The sequence below is a fragment of the Centrocercus urophasianus genome, unplaced genomic scaffold, assembly GCF_019232065.1.
Source record: "Centrocercus urophasianus isolate 14NV4802_14NV808 unplaced genomic scaffold, USGS_Curo_1.0 seq_12, whole genome shotgun sequence".
Classification (NCBI taxonomy): domain Eukaryota; kingdom Metazoa; phylum Chordata; class Aves; order Galliformes; family Phasianidae; genus Centrocercus; species Centrocercus urophasianus.
The window spans coordinates 43,266,501-43,281,991 of NW_024884364.1; the positions used below are offsets into that span (position 1 = coordinate 43,266,501).

General features: G+C 40.1%; 1 protein-coding gene across 2 annotated transcripts in view; it reads left to right on the top strand.

Annotated features, from left to right (window-relative positions):
• Positions 1-15,491, top strand: part of SH3KBP1 (SH3 domain containing kinase binding protein 1) — a 217,869-nt gene that overhangs the window by 71,388 nt on the left and 130,990 nt on the right. For both annotated transcript variants that reach the window (XM_042809914.1, XM_042809915.1), the window contains one exon: positions 2,568-2,691. In XM_042809914.1, coding sequence (XP_042665848.1) covers positions 2,568-2,691 — 124 coding nt within the window. The remainder of the gene's footprint in view (positions 1-2,567; positions 2,692-15,491) is intronic.

The window sequence follows — 15,491 nt, forward strand, 5'->3', positions numbered from 1 at the left end:
GGCACAGATATACAGGTATTGTGTTAAATTTTGCTACCTGGTGGAGTTTTATCACAGTCAATACTGTAGTATTCTAAAGTGCACAAGCTTATTGAGATTGCCTTAATATTTTTCTGTGATTTATAATGGTTTGGGATACAATTAGAAAAGATCTTTCTTACCAGAAAGAACTGTTCATCATGTTGAAATCACTCTAAAACCCACATACACAGGAGATGGAGACTGAATCTGTGGAGACTGCTTGTGGCATCGGAGAATCTGATTTAAATTTAGTGGTTGAAATGTGAGGTTGCTTACTTCAGGAGTTCCCAAGGAATAGCTCTGGAAAATGATCTAATAACCTGCAATTATCTTTGCTTGGGCTAGGAAAAATGCAGCGTTTCGACTCATGAAGTTTATACTGGGCACTGCCTCAGAATCAAGTATAAAAGGGTACCAAAGAAGCGGTTTTGAGGTACTTCTGAAGCTATTGGCACTGTGAGAGTGTACCTGTCTGTGGGCAGGCCATGCAGGGCTCTCCATGGATATTTGTCTGGTGAACATAATTCTGGAAAGGGCTTTCAAGGTCACTGAGTTTGGTCTGTCTTGTATCAAGGTGTTCTTGCTATGTGGCTTGGAGGAGATTTCAGCATGATGTGGATGTCCTGCAGTACCTGTCCAGTCCCCATTGGCCTACTTAAGAGCATATCGGCCCACAGAGGGTGGGAGTTGTAGCTAGTCAGAGAGCAACTGTATTTGCTGTAATCAAAATACCACCAAGAAACAGTGCAAAAGTCCTAGTCAGAATGGAATAGGATGGTTAAGTTGGAAGGGAACTGTCTGACCACGTCAGGGCTAACCAAAGGTTAAAGCATGTTATTGAGGGCATTGTCCAAATGCCTCTTGAACACTGGGCTTAAAGCATCAACCGCCTTACTAGGAAGCCTATTCTAGTGTCTAACCACCCTCATGGTAAGAAAGTGTTTCCTAATGGCTAATATGGTGAAAACCTGAAGGAGATCCATCATGCTGTGTGGGATGATAGAGGTTGCTGCTGTGCTGTGATGTACAGGAGGGCAGCAAATATGTAAGAGTTGAAGGACAGCTCTCAGGGTCGAAGTTTTCATTTTACTGAGGGAAGAGTCTGTCCAAAGCCACCACCTGTCTCCAATGTCTGTTCAATGGAGAGGATTTCATCGAATTTGCAAATTACATGAAATGGAGAGGGGTCAGTTGACATGCTTGAAGTCAGAACTGCTGTCCAGAGGGACCCATACAGGACCCTTAAGAATCCCGGAAAGGGCAAATGCCCTCCTGCCCCTGGAAAATAGGAATCTCTGGATACTGACTGGGGCCTTATGGGTTTGAGAGTAGCTCAGCTGAAAAGGGCCTGTGGATCCTGCTGAACAGGAGCTAGTCTTGTGCCTTGGCATCAAACATTGCCAGCAGTTTCCTGGGCTACGTAACAGACCCACAACCTGCAGATTGAGAGAACTGGTATTTTCCTTTACCTGGCACATTGCTCTACATCCAGAGAAGAGCAACCACTTTTGATTCCATCAGTACCAGAAAAAATATCAGTAGACTGGAGCAAGTTCTGCTGGGCATGATCCAGGGAGCAGACAGAAAGCAAGGTTCAAGCTGGGCATAGGGAACATGTTCTTCACAATCCATCAAGCGGTGGAGCAGGTTGCTTGTGCAATTGTGCAGTTTCTGTCTTTGGAAATTTTTTAAGACCTGACCAAAGCTACGAGCAGCCTGGTCTGACCCAAGATGGCTGCCCTCCCTGCTTGGAGCTGGAGGATGGAGCAAAGAACACAAGAGTTCTCCCCTCCTGACCTAGGGCAAAGCTTGGAGCCAAAGCCTAAATTTTCTTGTGATTTTATTTTTTTTTGGTAGATGGTGGTTAATAGACAAATGGCCTAGCCTCTTTGATGTGACAGTTCCCTGTCCACAGGTTTACTTTCATGAAGCTTTGCTCCACCACATGTTTTCTGTGCGCTGCCAAAGAGGATGATCACCTTAAAAGGCTGTCAGTTGCAAAATGTGCTAGGGTTAGCAACAGCTCTGACAGCAGCTCTATATGCTTCTGCCAATTATGGAAACATTTGTCATATTTTCCTATTTAATATTTTTCTTCCTGCCGTGGTTGTTGTTTCTGTGGGCTTCTTGACATAGGGGAAGCAGACTTAGCTGTCTGTGCAGAAGGAACACTGAACCACGTTCTGTCCTGTGTGTCAAATGTACAGCTAATGAGTGGATAAACAGAGTTTTTTTTCACTAGTCAGCTTTGGTAATCTTTAGTAACGGAACTGCAAAGCTGTCCTACAGTTTCCATGCCTAAATAAGGACTTAGCCCCTTTTAAGAAAAAAAAAAAGTATCGGTTGGAAGAGTTACTGAAAATGACTTCCATTTTGTGACATTGCTACTTCTATAGATTCTTTGGGGAAGCATTAGAATAGATGGTGTACACATAGAAGTTATAAGAAATCATGGGAGCTTAAGATTTAGAATATTCTGTAATACCTCTTTTTTTTTTTTTTTACTTCTTTTTCTTCTCCCTCTCCACCTGCCTTTCCTTATGCAGGAAATAAAGAAGGACATGAAGAAAGAAAATACTGCCAACAAACCACCAGAGAAGCCTATAAATGAAATTTGCAATGGAAGCTCTTTACTGTTGTCTGAGACAATTATTAGAACCAACAGAAAAGGTAAAGTATACAGAATCTTAAATGCAGAATTGCATTCAGACCATTAAAAGAATGAAATGTAACCTTTCCTTGTTTATAAAACTAAAGCTAAAGTTTATTTAAGTGTAAAGGCATAGCAAGAATATTAAAATTTTCTCATTCTCCTCTAGAATGGCATACAGATGCATGTATTATGTCCAGTATTTCCACATTAATTTTCACAGGCATCCCGTTCTTCTTAACAGAAATCCCTCCTAGATACATTTAATTAAGAAAAGCAATATGAGCAGATTACTAAAGCTTATTAAAGTAATGAACTGACAGCTTGCGTATGTGAAGCTTTTTGCATAGTTGTGTCATTCAGGTTATGTCATATTGAGGTATTCATGTTTTATCTGGGACAGAGAATGTTAAAAGAAAGAAAAAAAGACAATGTGGAAAATGGAAAGCTTAACACATTCGTTTCCTGGGAACTGTCTACCGCTGTCTTGTATTTCAGATCACACTGCTTGCTCTCTGTGCCTGGCTAGAATCCCATGGCAGATTCCTATGTATGGTTTTGAATTGTTTAAGGGAAAGCCTCCAGATCTTCTGTCTCTTTCACTAGCTCCCACTTCCGCTCTCAGAATATCAACAAAACAAAAAGTTGGCGATGTAACAGATAATGAGGTGGATTTTTCTTTAGGTTATTATATTTATGCATCAGTTTGTTTGCAGGAAAACGGCTGTCTACATGGAAGAGATGGCCTGTATTTTTCCCAGGACATTCTCTTGCTTACTGTCTTATACAGGCTAATCTGCTGTCATTAATCTTTGCATAATGCAGTTTCCATTTTGGCGTGCCTTCTGTACTGTTAGGGCTATGCAGATGGAAATTTTCTCTTACACATGAGTGAAGATTGTAGTGTATGAGCTGGCAGGTTGACTTGAGGTCTTAGACCTTAAGGTTTGCAAGTGCAAGTGAGGAAGATTTAATAATTTCTGCAAAATATATGGCTTCCTTTAAAAGATAAGGGGGATTAATCTTTACCATTTTTGCTAGGAATAATGTCCCCTTAAAAAAAATTGGAAAGAAATCTCAGCAAGCATTGTCTTCTGTGTTTGCAGTGTTATCCTGAATCTGGAGACACATCCAAAATTCCTGCTTTGGGTCATAGTTTCTTCAAACAACAGAAGAATTAAATTACCAAGAATGATTCTTTTTCATGGCTGCTATACAGAACCATATGAGTGGTTGTGAAATTATCTAGGGATTAAGCCTGTTCCATATTGCTTCAGTTGCTATTTGGAGAAGACTAATAGCTGTGGCAGATGCAGAGATTTGGTTCAGTCACAAGGGGATAACATTCCAAATCTGAAAAGAAGAATAAAGGCTTTCTCCTCCTCCTTCTTTCCTCTAATTCAGAAACACTGAAAGATTCAGAAGATAAAGGAGGTTCTCTTTTTCTGTTTTTGGCTGGAGAAGACAAACTTCATATTTGTTTATAGACAATCAAGGAAAGACACATTGAGATCTTCAGTTTGAGGAAGGGATTAGATATAGAAATTAGCAGATCTCATATTAGGATATTACTGCACTGAATTTCATTAGTGGAAACTGCACTTTTCATGGCTACCTCTGTGTTGTGTTGATGTTGAGGTTGATAAATGTTCTGACTGCTTCTCTGTGGCTATTTCCATTGCTGCCAAGCAGACAGTTACAGTATGCCTTAATCTACTCCAGCATCATGGCTAAGGATGCACCAAATATGACAAGACCAAAAGAACTTTTTTTCTGGGGTCAGTTTAAGCGTGGTGCTACAGCCAGCTTGTTCAAGTGAGTACAAACACACAAGTAGCTATTGTTGTGTCCAATAATCAAGAGTTTTCTAAGAGCTACAGGGCATATCTCCTTGTTGAGAGTGTTGTAATACATTGCTGAAGAAGGAGCCCTAAAGGCCACAGGGATTCTTTTCTTCAAATGTCTGTGTACTGTGCTTTTTATTAAGCCCCATCTCAATCTGTTTATTGATCACAGAATCTGAACTGAGCTGACCTGAAAGAGAGGTGGGTTTTTTTGTTGTTGTTGTTATTAGGAAACAAAGAAGGGACAAATGTATCTGCTGCAGTCCTTTGGCTCAAAATGGTGGCTGGAGATGCATTCACTCGATCATCACAGAGCTCAGGAAATGGAGGAAAAGACAGAGGAAGCAGTTTTATTTCTTTTGGAAGACTGGAAGGGTTAAGGAGCTCTGTGTGGTTGTTAGTACATGTAGATGCACAGGAGACGCATTGGAGCAGGTGATATCAAGAGATAATCGGGCTCTGGAGTAAGGATGGTCACAACACAAGTGTAGAGCATCTGTGCAGATCCTGTCACAGTCTTCCTACTAACTTGTGCTGTCCCAGAAATAGGAAATCTAGCAGGTCTGCTCTCAAGGAATTTGTGGAGTTACCTCCAAGGACAGAGATGTTCAGGAAACACGGAGATGTAGCACTGAGTGACATGGCTCAGTAGACATGGTGGGGATGGTTTGAGGATTGGACTAGAGGATCTTAATGATCTCTTCCAACTTTATTGATTTTGTGATCTAGATATCTGTAGCTACTGTTCAGCAGTGAGAATAGCAGTCAGTCTGATTTATTTGGTCGGGCAATGTAATTTTGCTGTTTGGAACTTCAGAGCAGATCTGGTAGTGGTAGGAATGAAGTATCACGTCAGTGTCAGACACATCAGTGTCTGCTACCAAGATGATAAGTGCTTTTGTGTGGCTGTGGTGTTACATATTCCATAGTTTTGCTGTTTAAGTTGTTTGGCCTTAAATAAGTAGCAGCACTTTAGCAGACATTTAGAGCAGAAGTATCTTGGCCTCTTTGGCTGCTGGCTTGTGGAGAGTTTTTCCTTGAGAAATATTGACAAGTGTCCAGCAGTGGTATTCAAGGAAAACCGTTAAATTATTTGTAAGAAACATCTGAATAGCTAGAGGAAAAGAGTGGATTTCTGAATAAAAAATGATATTATGAATCCAGCTTTGTATCTTGTTTCTTGACGTTAGTTATTCTAAGTATTGCGTCAGGGATTCTTAGGATAAAATCAGTGTAAAGTTGAAGCGCTTCTTTTAAAGACTTGTGTCATCAAATAAGTCATGAACATTGCTTTTGTGGGTTACTGATGTATTCTAGGGAAAAAATCAAGTTGGCTTAATGCCACAAGTAGTAGCCAACTGTGTTAGTACTTCTATTACATACTGAGGGTGGCAGCTGGTTGTGGTATTGCTAATGATTGGTCACCAGCTATCAGTTACTCAGCTTTCTGTTAAAGATGGAGATAAGATGGAAGGATTTCATTTTGTCTGCTTTTCACTGAGAAAAGTAAAAACAGAACATTTCTCATTGTTTAATGTTTTTCAGTGACTGCATATACTATTGACCCAACAGAATTGTACAGTAGAAATGACTGCTGTGGTCATCAATACAGCTAATCTGTGTTGATGTTCTTGTATTTTTGGGTTTTGTTTTTTTTTTTCAGATAGGCAGCTTTATTTTCTGATTAATTCACAGAATCACAGAATGGCCTGGGTTGAAAATGACCACAATGATCATCCAGTTTCAACCCCCTGCTGTGTGCAGGGTCACCAACTACCAGACCAGGCTGCCCAGAGCCACATCCAGCCTGGCCTTGAATGCCTCCAGGGATGGGGCATCCACAATCTCCTTGGGCAACCTGTTCCAGTGCGTCACCACCCTCTGTGTGAAAAACTTCCTCCTCGTATCTGACCTAAACCTCCCTGTCTCAATTTAAAACCATTCCCCCTTGTCCTATCACTATCCACCCTTTTAAACAGTCATACCCCCTCCTGTTTATATGTTCCCTTCAAGTACTTGAAGGCTGCAATGAGGTCTCCCCGGAGCCTTCTCTTTTCCAAGCTAAACAATCCCAGTTCGCTCAACCTTTCCTTTTTTTTTTTTCCTTTTTTAATTGCAGAGCGTATCTGAAATTACTCATGAATTGCAGATATTTCAGGTATCTCTTCTTCAGGCTTTTTGCAATACCTGAGTAATACGTGTCTGGGTTATATTGCAATCTGATATGATCATGTATGGTGGTGATAATCATCAACATCTGGAAAACAGAACATCTTAATATAGCATTCCATGTACTCGATCTCTGAAAAGCTCAAAAAAGAACTATTTGAGATGTCCTTTTGCTTCCCCTGACAACTCTGGGCTAGTTTTAATGGTTACCTCAGGTGCTGCTCTATCAATCCTCATCCAAGGAAAAAGGCCATGGCACTGAATGACTTGTCTGAAACTGCCTGAATGTCAGCTGTGCTTTTCTCACATATGCTATGCCAGAATCTGTGCAGGATCACTCATTTGCTTCTTCCTGAACCTCATATAACTGGTGTGGGTCTTTTATTGTATCCTTTCACTGCTCCATAATTTTTTCATACAGAACTATTGCTCTTAATCTTCTGTAAAACTGAATTTAAAAAAAAAAAAAAAAAAAAAAAAGTTTATATCCTTGGATTTAGTTAGAATTGACATTTTTGTACCCTGCTAATAACAGATCAGGAAAGTTTTCCCTGAGAGCATTTTTAGATTGGTGAAGGAAAACATGAGTAAAATTATTGCTATTGTTAGTGTTATTCAATATCATAGGAATATTAGTCAGATCTTGGATCAGGAAAACACTGGAAGATATCTCTTCTCTTTAATTTTTTTTGCATCATGATGAAATTCCATCTTTCCAAGTTAGCTTTCGAAATCCAAAACCGGATCGCAAATTGTGACACTATTTCAGATCTGCGTAAATTCTTAAGATCTTCATCCATCTATAAAAGCATGTAATGGAAGCTTGTATGTAGTGAGCTTAACTGTTAAACAACTATGGGTTGTTTTATGGTAGTTTTGTTCCAATTTCTAAGTATTCTCTGTGTACTGCATTATTTTGTGTATCCGGGCATAATGTATTTTGCCTATACGTAGGTCATGTTGCAGAACTGGCACTGATAGGCAGTATGCAAACTAACAGCAATTGTTAAACAAGTAAAAATATTTAAGGAAAAGAAACATAGCCTTGCCAGGTGTATTTGTTCTATACAAACTGTAAATATAGTCAGCGCTGAGGTTATTCAAGCCAGAAAATCTGGAGCAGCTCATCGTGTGTTACATGTTCTCCATCAGAGCCAAACACTGAAAGCGACAAAATTCTTTTTCTCTTTCTCTGGAGAATTAGTTATTTTTACTTTCCACTCTACATATAAATAATAAAGAGAATTTCCATCCTATCCTGAAACGGGGAATTTGTTGAAAGTAACTGTGACAACATGATATAGTGTTTAATTATGAACAAATAACAACTGCCTTTTGTATGGAAAACTGAGATTTGTCCTTTTTTTTCCATAAATTTGAGAAATGGGAAAAGCATTTTACAAGAAAAATGCTTCATTTTATGATAGGGATAACGCATTTACTAAAAAGACAAACTGAAAGAGTTTTATATCTTTTAAGTGATGCATGCAGGCTATTAATCTGGTTATCTTTTTCAACAAAAAGGCAAACCTCAAAATTTCTGTCATAAAATCTTTTACTACTAAACCTAGAGCAAACAGCTGCCTTTGTCACATGCCAGTCATGTTTGATGAAGTGTCTGACCTTCAGTATGCTCAGCTTTGGTTTTTCTTTCAAACACAGTAGAAAGTAGAAGGCATTAATCTGCCTTTTGATTGGATTATCTTTCTGCTGTTTATGTGTTTCAGACATGCAGACTGTGGTGTTCCCTTGCAAATACTTCCAACTTCAGAGAAATTATAATAAGCATGAGAAAAAAATTCCTTTTAGTTTTTAAGATTAGCTAATTGGTACACAATCAGCTTGTACAACTCTGCACAAGAGCATACTTCTCAGCCAGTTAAGGTTAAAATATGCACACAACACATGACGTAAACCCAAAATGAGACATAATTAATCACACAGGAAACTCAACTTTAGCAAAATAGTTTTTCTTTGTGTTTAAATACCATATTTGTATACTACCATTTGTATTTCATTTAAAAGTATTGTTTCTTGAAACTAAATATGTGGATAATCTTTAGTCTCAGGTAAGCAGTTCTACACAGAACGACACCATTTTCAGTTTAGAGAGGCAGGAAAAGACAAGAGATTTTGTTGAGCATATAGATGGCAGCCAGGAAGAAACTTTGTTCTTAGGTATACCTGTGTGAGATCTTTGTCAGATTGATGTATTTGTTGTGGAGGAAGGTGAATAAGGTTCCATTGCATCTCAGAGGAAAAATCTCTACTTGTTCCCTTTCAACTATTGAAAAATGGTATTACTATAAGGAGATAATGAGACTCAGGGGGTGTTCTGTTCACACTATTTAATGTGCAACCTGTGGATGGTACATGGGAAAACAATGAAGCTCTCCAGCATTTTCGTTTGAGGATGCTTTTGACATAAATAATCTTCAGTAGTGAAACTGAGGGGTCACAAAGTGTGTAGAATACAGCTAGTTTTGGGGCTGATGAATCAGATGTGTTCAGCTGAAGGACAGTTGTCCAATGTGTGAGTATCGTTCCTTGCATCGTGGAGCTGTACCTTTGGATTCAGTATCCTTTTATATAAATACATTTATGTAGCATGCAAAATCATAAAATTGTGCAATTTAAAATGATTGTGTTGTTTGTCTTAATTATTTTGGGGTTTCTTTTTTTAGTTCTGTCTATACTGTGAAATCTGCCTAAAATAGGCTTATCTTGCTGTGCAGGGATAGGCATTACCTCTGTTACAAATTTGAGATGAGTCTGACTTGTTTTGTTTTGTCTGGAAGAAAGATCTTAACAGTGTCTACTTAGCAACAGCAGAACAGGTGCTTGCTTTTTCTTTTCAAGCAGATCTTGTTTCCAACTCCTATTTAAATAATGACTTAATATATTCAAAATATAAACTTTTTTTCCTGTGTTCTGGTCATCTGCCACCCTGGTTTTCAGTTAGTCTCGTTAGGTATCTAGATTCCAATCACTTATGCCAGTGAGATTATTTACTTTCTTGTAATTTAATATGCAGTATCCCATCTTATTTTTCCCTTAGTTCCTACCTTTCTTATCAGCTGCTGCTTCCTGGTTCTCTGCACAATCACAGAATCACAGAATCACAGAATCACCCGGGTTGGAAGGGACCTCAAGGATCATGTAGTTCCAACCCCCCTGCCTAGCAGGGCCACCAAACATACACATTCAGATCAGGTTGCCCAGGACCCCGTCCAACCTGGCCTTAAACACATCCAAGGACGGGGCATCCACAACCTCCCTGGGCAGCCCGTTCCAGGGCCTAACCACTCTCCTTGTATAGAACTTCCCCCTAACATCCAACCTAAATCTTCCCTCCTTCAACTTGGATCCATTTCCCCTAGTCCTGCTGTTGTCAGCCCTTTTGAAGAGTTTACTCCCCTCCTGGGTGTAGGTTCCCTTCAGGTATTGATAGGCTGCAATGAGGTCACCCCACAGCCTTCTCTTCTCCAGGCTGAACAAGCCCAACTCCCTCAGCCTGTCCTCATAGGGGAGGTGCTCCAGCCCCCTGATCATCTTAGTCGCCCTCCTCTGGACCCTTTCCAAAATCTCAATGTCTTGGACTATAGTTTGTATCCTGAGGCTGTGTGCAGGAACAGCCTGTGGAAGTCAGTTTAAAAATGGTTTGAATTGGAATTCCGAGTTAATACTATTCTCTGGATACTTTGACTTAGATGGCAGCCTTTTTGCATATCATGTGTTTAGCTCTGGGAATCTCATTTATGGAGCATGCTGTAAAAACGTAAAATGCATTCACTGCATCAAGGAGCTTACTGTATATATGTGTGTGTTGATATAGATCTATGAAACAAAGTAACAGGCAACTTAAAAAAACACCTATAAAAGACAAGGGAAAATGCTGTTTTGAATGATTGCTAGCAGTCTAATTTTTTAGATTTCTTGCAGATACGGTACATTTGTTTTAATGAAAGATTTAAATCTGGATCTACATCTGGAGAATAGGAGAGTGTTATGAAGAGAATCATTATGATATTGGAAATTTTACAGATGGTGGTGTGTACTGACGTTGAAGACAAAGAGGAATCAGATGCCCCTTTCATACAGAAGTCTGAAGAAACTTAGAGGATTGAGTTATAGGATCAGTGATCAGGATTATAAGCAGCTTACAGGTGAAGCAGAGAGGTGGTTATGGAGGTAGATGAGGACATTTGTTAGGTTTGTTTTTGTATATGTTTTTTATCAATGGGAAAGCAGAGTTAAGTGAATTTTTAAGGAAGAAATAAAGAGAGAACAGATGAAGTTACGAATAGAGCTTACAAGGGTAGCTGAAAGAACTGAAAGAAAAAAGAGAAGAAGTGGTAGAGATTCCTCTAGTAATCTACACAGGAACGATGTAGGTATCTGAGCTTCTCAGGTTAAACTCCCTGTATATGAGAGAAAATAGAGAAAAACAGGTTGTGCTCTTATCCAGTACTGTGTCAAAGTCGTCATATCCTGAAAGTGATTGTGCTTTGACTATGAGGAGAATACAGTATATAGTGCCCATATGGAAGTGCTGTAAGCTGAATAACCCACCCCTGTGTTTGTGTTCTGACAAGGTGAGCATGAGAAAAGTCTCAAAGTAGTTCTGCAGCTTTCTCTTAAAAGACATTGAATGGAGAGAGAATGAGAGAGAGAGAAACATGGAAAGTGAACTCTGGAGACAAGTTGGGATTGCTGGAGGGCAATTCAGGTAGCTTGAGGGTAAAGATTTAGCTAAAAGTGTGATAGACCTGAAGGAGGGTAAATAAATCTGTAGTGTAGTTCAAACTAATGGAATTTTTCTCAGTGTCCTCTAAAAAACATGAGTAGAAAGAGAAGACAGCAAGATGGCTGAGTGGATCTTAGGATGATGAAAAACAGACTTCTGAGTACAAGAACAAAATCAGTCGGGAAGATTCCAGTTCAGTGTGTGTGTGTAGAAGAATGCTGGGGTATGAGTAAAATGTGTTTTAGTTTGCACACTCCTATATTAGATGCACGATGCTATCTTCACTAAATTTTCAAACAGTCAGCAGACAGTTGTCTGTCCTGGCAAAACTCTCATGCAGTATCTTCTGAACTTAGCAGGTTTCTCTAGCTGTTGATCATACTATGTATAACTGAAGATCTGAATGGCCAGTCTGTAGGCATCTGTTTTTCTGGGTTGACAGCAGAGGCAATGTCTGGATCATCCAAGGTAAATACATTAGCAAGTTCAGGTGCAAACGGTTTTGCTATCAACAGTTCCTACATTTAATGCAAGCCAAATGCAATGAAATAGTACTAAATGCTGAATCCTTCCTTGTTAAGGTAACAACAGCAGCAATTAGAAGTCTGAGGCTTCCTCTTTTCTTAAAAATAAGTTTTCCTATCAAAAATGACTTTTTTTCCTCAAGCTTCTGTAGAAAAGCATCTCCTTGCAGCTAGCAGTTCCTTCCTGATTGCTGCTGTAGGAGTCCTTGGCCTCACAGGACTCAGCTGCCTTGGATCTCTGTCCTTGACCTGCTGCCCTGCACTCAGCAGTTCATGTCTCTCTCCTTCAGTCTTTCATCTCGAAGTAGTGCTATTTTCATGGCTAACTTGGTTTGGAAATGTACAGGCTGACCTTTCTCCCTGCTCCTCTTTCTGTGATTGAGAAATGGCAGAAGATGAGCAGAGTGGCTCATGTGAAACCGAGCCTTACAGTGAGTCACTTGGGGGGCGGGGGAGAGGTCACTGCACACTCCCCAGTGACTAGCTAGGACCATCTGCACCTCATAGCTGTGATAGAAGAGAATCAGACTTTCTGTTATGTTAGAGAAGATGAATAAAAGGAATAATGCAGACATGCTCTTGAAAAAAATATAAAAAAAAATAACCCTATCTGGAATTAAAATCTGGGGTCTTTCCTGTAAAAGCTAATACCTTTTTCACGAGCTCTGCAGCTTTGCTGTTGTGCTTTGAACTGGTTCGAGGATGCCTGTCTTTCTTGGCAATAATATTAATTGATTTGTGACTGCTAAGTTAAATACACCCATCTAAGTGTGCTCTTACATTGGCAGTCAGATCTGTAGCTCAGTACCATTTTACTTTTGCTTCTTGGATCATAGCTGAGGTGGTGCTGTGTTGCTTGTATAGAAACAGGGAACTGCTGTGCTGAAACCAGGTCTGTGTGGCTGGTGACATTTTCTTTCCCCTATCTGTAGGTGCCTGTGGGTAGTAATAAGAGCCAGGCGTGTTAAGTAAGTTAGGGCACTAATGAGTACAGTCAGGAAGCTGGAGCCTCCCGGCTTCTTTGACAACCTTAAAACCCTTCAATGATTTCTGAGATTGTAAGTGAAAAGCAATGCCTGTCAAGAGCTCCTTTGGGTCTCCATCAAATTGAAGAGCCATGCAACTTGTAGATACAAACTGAAGACACAATTAATTAGTTTAAATGAATGGTCTGAGAATTTGTTCTTAACCCAGGAGCCCTCTGTAAAGATGATTCGTGGATGTATATGAAAGTTTAATGTAAACATATGTCTTTGTATTTTTTCTGTGATGTATTTTTTCAGAAATAGCTCCAAATCAGTTCTCCCTGCATTGAGAAAGAGTGACTTGTTTTGCTGCTGTTGAATCACTTCAGTGCAGTGAATGTTTTGACTTGTGTGTACTTGGACCAAAAGGCAACTACAATTATGGTTCAAGAGCTTCCCCTTCAGAGGGAATGACATTTGTAAATTCAAATTGGAATCAACTACTCAAGGCAGTGGTGTGAGAATGTACCCATCAAAATGGCCCTGTAGCTTCTGTTAGGAAACTTTAACACTGTCTTGATGCTTTAGGAGACTTGAGCAGAGTTCTGCTTGGAAGTGCCCTGCAGGACCTCTGGGAATCAAGTGCCAGCCTGAGTTTTGGTTGAAAGTCAGAGGGGGAGTTAATTCTGAAGGCCTTTGGTGCTCTAACAGCAGGTGGGCAGCTCAGCTGCACCGTGATTCTCTCTCACTCCCGTTCTTCAAAAGAGCAGGGGGACAAAAGAGGATGAAAAATTGCTCATGGATTGAGTTAAGTTAAATTAATGGAAAATAAAAACAAGCGTAGGCCGTGCAGAACCAGAGGGAGAAAACTGTTACTCTCTAATTCCCATCAGCAAGTGATGCTCAGCTATGCCTCAGGAAGCAAGGGCATCAGTGATCTCCATCCTCTTCCTTGCCCAGCTCTCATTTCTGAGTGTGTTGCCATACAGCACATGGTATCCCTGTGGTCACTTGGGTCAGCTGTCCTGGCCTTGTCCCCACCCCACTGCCTCTTGGGGTTACAGAGAGCTTTGGTGCTGTGCCAGCAGTGCTCAGCAATAGCCAAAATGTGGGTGCAATACCAGCACTGTTCTGCTGCAAGTGCAGAGCACAGTACGGTATGGGCTGCTGTGTTAACTCCACCCTAGCCAGGCCCAACGCAATGCACTCCACACAAGTATTTTTCACCTGTTCTCTTCCCCAGTTCCCTTTCCTCTGTGAAGGTACGTAAAGATTACAGCTCTTTAAGCAAAACTTTACTTTAGACTGCAAGAAACAACATGAAAGCATTGCCCAGTATACTTAAGGCACATTGTTTGTGCTGATTTATGATCTGTCACAGATTCTGTGAAACATTTTGTTTCCAGCAATTGATAGAGGCTTTAAAAACTTCCCTCTGATGAAGTGACATGCCTGGAATGAACTTGTCACTACATTAATTTTAGTTTATCTTCATACTCAGCATGAAATACTTTGATTCATCTAATTAAAAGCCCTTGAAGTTAGGGAAGTTTGCTCTACTCTGACTAGATTTGAAAAATATGCAGAAGTAGCGTCCAGTTCTGGTAATGCACAGCTTGGATTATTTTGTGTAGGATGGCATCATTAACTACTTATGCTTTCAGTTTTCAGATTCTTGTTTGACTTGAATATCAAGATACTATGTATGCAGAGGGATATTTCTTGTTTCTACTGGCATGATATTTCCTACTTTTTATTCATTGAATATTTCACGAATGTTTTATTTTATTTCAAAATTTCCTCCCATACAGTCCCATACAGCATTATCTTCTCCAGCATGGCAAGTTGTGCTGCTGTTCACAGCACACTGTGATTTTTTTATTGTATTTTTTAGGATTATCTCACTGTTTTCTAACGCTATGTCACAGTTAAGATGAGCAGCTCAGATGTAGTAGTTTCTCCTCTCCATCTTTATGCATTTCCTTTTCAACTATAAGTGCTTACTTGAGCCTTTTTCTTATTTGATGTTAATGTACGGTGTTGTGTTCTTTAAGAATTCAAGACATGTTGCTGGTAGTGGTTATTTTCTGAGCTCCTTGGTAGGGTGGCTGTGCTTGACAAGGGGGTGAACTATGGAAGTGTTGACAAGCGACTGATTGTTGCTTCTTGGCCCCAAGGACAAAACTGCAATATGAAAGATTATTATTAGCTGTCACACAGCAAAAGCTATTATTTCCTAACTTCAGCACCTACTTTATTTAGAAACTGAAACAGAGGCAAGGCAGAGGTCCTTCTGGCAAGAAGCAGAATGTCAGCATGCTTCTCTGCACGAGCTGGGTAGCCTCGGAGAAGCTCTGTACATTTGTAGCTGTTTACCACAGCATTATTGTGGGATACATCTTCATAAATTTGCCACTAAGCTCTGTGGCCCATTCTAGAATATGGGCAGCACAAGGGCCCCAGGCCACCCATGGCAGGCCGAGATACCTCTGCTCCCCACCAGCAATACTTGCCTGCTCCAGAATCTGTTTTTGATGCTGAGATTTCTGGAGATTGAATTTCCTCCCCTTT